Source organism: Orbicella franksi, chromosome 9 (assembly GCF_964199315.1).
Source record: "Orbicella franksi chromosome 9, jaOrbFran1.1, whole genome shotgun sequence".
NCBI lineage: Eukaryota > Metazoa > Cnidaria > Anthozoa > Scleractinia > Merulinidae > Orbicella > Orbicella franksi.
Genome location: NC_138153.1, coordinates 6,619,801 through 6,625,250, shown reverse-complemented (window position 1 = coordinate 6,625,250; position 5,450 = coordinate 6,619,801). Strand labels below are relative to the sequence as shown.

The 5,450-nt window shown below is 39.1% G+C and overlaps 1 protein-coding gene across 1 annotated transcript; it reads left to right on the top strand.

The window, feature by feature from the left end:
- The first annotated feature begins 1,954 nt into the window (after window positions 1–1,954).
- On the top strand, window positions 1,955–4,922 carry LOC145497119 (uncharacterized). The gene is made up of 3 exons (XM_081476915.1): window positions 1,955–2,457; window positions 3,627–3,874; window positions 4,280–4,922. The coding sequence occupies exons 1-3, from the start codon at window positions 2,310–2,312 to the stop codon at window positions 4,637–4,639; spliced, it is 756 nt and encodes a 251-aa protein (XP_081333041.1). The 5' UTR covers window positions 1,955–2,309; the 3' UTR covers window positions 4,640–4,922.
- Window positions 4,923–5,450: the final 528 nt, after the last annotated feature.

The following is a 5,450-nucleotide window of genomic DNA, read 5'->3' as shown; positions in this document are numbered from 1 at the left end:
TAGTGTTCTTCTATCTTAGCAAACTACTATTTTAAGGTTTTCTTCAATTTAAAGGTAATTTTGTATGTTCCCAAAATAACTTCAAATTGCATTGCCTTTCGCTCCCTCGAAAAGTTGTTGATAAGGACTAAAGCCACGCTTGGTCATCTCCAGGACAAAATGGCATATCTTCTTTTCTTATTTTCGAAAAAAATAATTAACATAGCTTTCTGGGTAATGTGTATTAAGCTTTGGAGTTTCGAGTATATTAATTTAATTAAAAGCCCGCAAATGTGTGTCCTGTTCGTTGTGAACTCAACGGAGGTTCTCTCGTTGCATTCAATATCTTTTCTAGTGCGCCAATTTGTAAAAAGGTGCAAACTGCCAAATTTGTTTAAGAAAACAAAGGTTTGAAGCGTTTACAAGTTACATAACTTGTTATATCTTTCACGAAATCTACTTTCCTGTCGAAATGGGTTCGGAATTTATTACATTTTAGGTGAGCAGTTGTATAAACCTTTTTCATAAATGGCTGCCAATTATAAATTATTTTGTAAGTATTAAAACTAACCTGACTAACCTCGTTTTTGAGTGGATAATTCAAACTAGTGAGGCTAATTTAAATGCAAACAAAAGAATTTTAAATTGGCAGCCATTTATGAAAAAGGTCTAGAGGGGAAACAAACTATTTTGAGAAGCTATAATATTTTGAACGAATTGAACATTCCCAAGGCCGGCTTTTCTGGCGGAGTGCTTTCATCTCCAGACTTAAATTATTGCTCGATTTTCTGAACAACTTAACTAAGAGGGGGTCTACCTTCATTACTAATTTAACATTTTCTTTCTCAAGAATCTTGTAATAACGAATGATAAAGAAATGTTTGCAAATTAAAGATTTAGGTGACCGTGAAGGCAGCGAAGGATATTTCAAGATGAGAAAATGGTATATTTTTACATACCCGAAGGAAAAACCAACCTTACTAATTTTTTTGTCCCTTTTTAATTAAATCTCGATAATTGCAAACTGGTAAAATAAGCAAAGGAAGCAAATGTCTATCATAAACATTCATATGCAAATCAAAAACCTCTCCCCACCGTGTTTTTAACCAGCTTCGTACACTCAACCTCTCGTCTTCGTTCCGTCCTTGTTTTACCTCACAGAATCGACGATCCGTAAAGGAAGCTTCACAGTTTCACAACTGAACATTAGAAAGTCACATCAACTTCTTTCGTCAAGTTATATGAAATTTGATTTGGCTTGAAAGCAGGTGTGAGTTAACATTATTTTCCTTTTGGAAAAGAAGCTTCTATAAAGCCGGTTCATGAACACGAATAAAACGGGCTACCAGAGCGTAACACAGATGTAACTGGACCTAACTATGATTAGCTTCGCCTCCGCTTCTCTAGAAGCAATTCTTCTTCTTAGTGTCTCTGCAAACATGGTTCATGTTGATGGTACGACAAACTTGAAGCGAAATTCAGGGGACGGTCTCGCTTTCGCCAAATTTGCTGTGCACAAATTTCGATACCTGAACTTAACTACATTAATGTCTGCTTCTGTGAAAAAGCTTGGAGAGTGCGGTAAGCTTTGTGTTGACCATTCTTCGTGTTTCTCAACCAATCTGGCGGCGTTTTCTGATCAAGATGGATGGACTTTGTGTGAACTGTTGCCAAGCGATCGACACAATAACTCCGACAAGTTTCTTGAAAACGCGGTGTTTCATCACTTAAGCATAAAGGCAAGTAAGTTTTTGTTACATAGTAGTTGTTACACTGACGAAATAAATTGTTCTTGTTGCTGCTGTTGCTTGGGGGTTGTTGTGATTTTGCTGCTGCTGTTAAAGTGCGGCGTTTTTGTTTATAAATAAATTAAATTACAATATTTAGAGAGGTAGCCACATCAGTCTCAACTAGTTTTACGCGGGTCCTCTCTCCTGGTCGAATTGGAATTTGGAGATGTTGGTTTTTGTGGAGGGAGGAAAACATTGAAAGCCCCGGAGCAAGGCGAGAACCAACAACAAACTCAACTCATATATGACACCGCTGGGCAGTTATCGAACCCGGGCAACATGCCTTGGTGAGAGGCGAGCGCTCTCACCACTGCACCGCCCCTGCTCCCCATAGTAAGGGAGCATTTCAGATAAATACAACAAGTCGTAATACGTTGCGTTGATTTTCCTCATTCCTGAAATTAAAGCTCTTCTTTCGCGTTAATTCCCTTCATTAGAAAGCTTTGTTTCCTTCTGATTCGCGTTAATTTAGGTCGCGTAAAGTTTCGAAACCTTAATTAACACTAGCGTAAATTCCCATAAAAACGTAACTCTAATGACATGAATTCTCTCCCCCACCCCCGGCAACAGAGTCCTTGCTCCAGCGCTCCTTGCTTGAACCGTGCAACATGTGTGGCCAAGTACGAAGATGGTGATTATCAGTGCGCATGCGCTGCAGGATTTGGTGGAAAGCACTGCGAAATACTAGGTAATTTATGTCATGATTTTTACATAATAATAAAAGGTCTGGATAGTAGCAGACATGTTAAAATTTTGAGAAACAACACAACGTTTTTTAAAAACATGTTTCAACAGAATCTTCTGTCATCTTCAGTTTGAATTGCAAAGTACAGCGTTGAATATATAGTGTACGAAAAATGCTAATTGACTATAAGAACAAAAGGAAACATGACAACGTAAAATATTACAAGGAAAGTATTAACATGATAAAGTTGATGATTTCGTGTAGGTTTTTCGCATTGAATGTAAATAGCTTCTTTTATCTTAAGCTGGAAGGTGGTGGAAGCGTGATCTAGGATACTGAAACAGTCATTAAAAAGCGTTGTGTTGTTTCTCAAAATAATAGTAAAAAAGTTTTATGGCCGGACATTTATCTCACAATGTGATCACTTGTGATGTCTCAGGGTGTAATCACGATGTGGTCGCTTTCGATCTACATTACTAGTGACCAAATTTCTATTATCATACTTTACCACGATGAACAGCCACATCCCAAGATAAACATATTGGAAAACACAATGAAAGAAGAACTTAAAGCCCTTAACATGTTGAAAAGTGGTTTGAATAAACAAAGTTAAAAATTATTTGCTCATACCGTACGAATACACGGATACACACCCCACGACTTAACTTTAAAGAACCCACACACTCATCGTCAAGAGCAGGGCACGACGTTCCCGGTGTTGTGGTCTGGTCTTTGCCCATTGTGCTGTTGAAATGCTCGGAGACATTAACTGTTAAAGCTACTCTACAATCCGAGGGTAAATAAAGTATACTACTACTACTACTACTAACGAGGTAAAAACCTGTTAGATTAAAATATAGTTCTGAGGTAGTTTGAAATTTGTCTTCTCAAAAAGACTTCCTGTTAAACTAGTTTAACTAGTTTAGTTGGTGTGAATGGGGCATTAGTCTATTTTGGTCTGAGTATGAATAATTCTGAAAATGTTTGCTTACTTTAATTGTCGTCTATTTCCGTGATATTATAAAGTTAACAAATATTTGTGCATTTTACGCATGGCTATAGATCACTCCTTGCTCTCTAGCCTGCGTTCTAGGGTAAATAGAATCCAATATTTGGAGATCAGGGGTCGAGGGATTGTTCAACATGTGTAAAATAATTTCCTGTGTAACCAGGTCCAGTCGTTGACTGTCAAGAGATCAAGAATCGGGGTATTTGTCAAGATGGAATGTATTGGTTGGACCCGGATGGAGGAAGCCATTCAAATGCATTCCAGGCCTACTGTGACATGACGTCATACAATGGAGGATGGACCATGTGTTACACTACTGATGAATATGTCAAACCCAAGACTGAAGTCACCTACAGCGCTCAGTTTCCTTATGGAAGTGACGGCTACAGGACCAACTGTAACAACATCCCGGTGAGTCGATTTCTAAGTCCTCTCTAGTACCAGTCCTCAGCCTCTCCCAGGCGGCGTCCAGTTAGTTGGGACGCAGCGCAAAAAAACAGCGCACGACAGAAAACTGGGTTGAAACGCGACGCGGATTAGGGTTGTGATTTACTTCATTTGCAAAACTGTATATTTTAAAGTTAAATGTAAGAATATCACAAGTATGATGATTGACTATGCCTTGCTGCAGTGCTTTTTTGGGTTTACATTTTCAAGCTTTAATAATGACTGATCCACTTTTAAAATATCTAGATGGACTGGGGACGAGACTATCACGATCAATCGTGGACAGTTTCCCCAAAAACCTGACCTCAGTGATCCTCTCAACATTTAGGTTTTGTAGTCTTATTAGTTTTCCATTTTCGTTCATTCAAGTTCACAGAGATCATCTTCATCGATCACCAGACTGGAAACAAGGCCTACTTCAGGCGAAAATTCAGCCAGTCTATAACCGCCGCTGGGAACTATGGGAAGACCGCTAGTACCTATGGATTGTGGGACGGTGTGGATACAAGCAACAGTTATTCCTACCAGCTGCTGATCTGTGATCATTCTTTTCTCAGTGGCTTCTTCGTGTCTGGTTACACGAGTAATTGTTACAAGGTGTGTAACAATTGGTGTGGCGATACATCCTCGCCGTACTTCCGTACAGCCTCGAGTTACAGGGGCGTGGCATTCAACACCAATGGTCATAACCATATGAGTAACAGGCTCATTAGTGTGGGGCTGCGTTAGATTGCACTGAACTTTTTGGACTCGTTGTGTCGTTATTATTGAATGTGACGTTCAGCCATGGAATGTTGTTCTTTAAGGAAAATATTACTTTTTATCCTACAATACCCTTAGATCAATCAGTGACATTATTCAGTGAAAGTATGCCAATAGATCCCGTAGTCAAGTTAGGGGAATGAAATTTCATACAAGCGCGCACAGTACATAATTACCTTAACACACTTTAGCAAACTAACGTAACCTTCAACGTTGTAGTGAAAAGAAGCTCCTTTAATAAACAAATGTGTATTGTCTGTCGATATCTTATGGTCATTAGTCATTAGTCAAAGATAACAACAGGGGCGATGGTAAACTATTCATGCTTCTCATTTCTCAATTCAGTCTCTTCCTACTCAACACGATTGTGTGCTCCCAGTGATTCTAAGCCTTACGGAGCCTTACGTATTAGGATAGAAATTGTCCTACCCTACCCCCTAAAATGGGATGACAACATTGCGTGACGAACAAGAAACCGCTGCATGCAAGGATTCAAGCTATCAAACCATGTTGATCAAACGTAATAGTTTGGTGTAGTGCAAAGCAAGCAACTATCTACAAATGACTTGGCCGTTTTTGACTTATATGCAGTGGTGATCATATGTGTCGAAAGAGGATCACAGATTCATGGTATTCGACCGTTAAATAAGTTGACAGTTGGCGATGTACAACGGACGTTATGTAAACAAAAGCAAACTTCTGCTTTATGTGCGACGAATGGTGAGAGAAACACGTCAAATCGGCTTTGGACCTGCCTTTTACAGCAAATGAGGTTAGA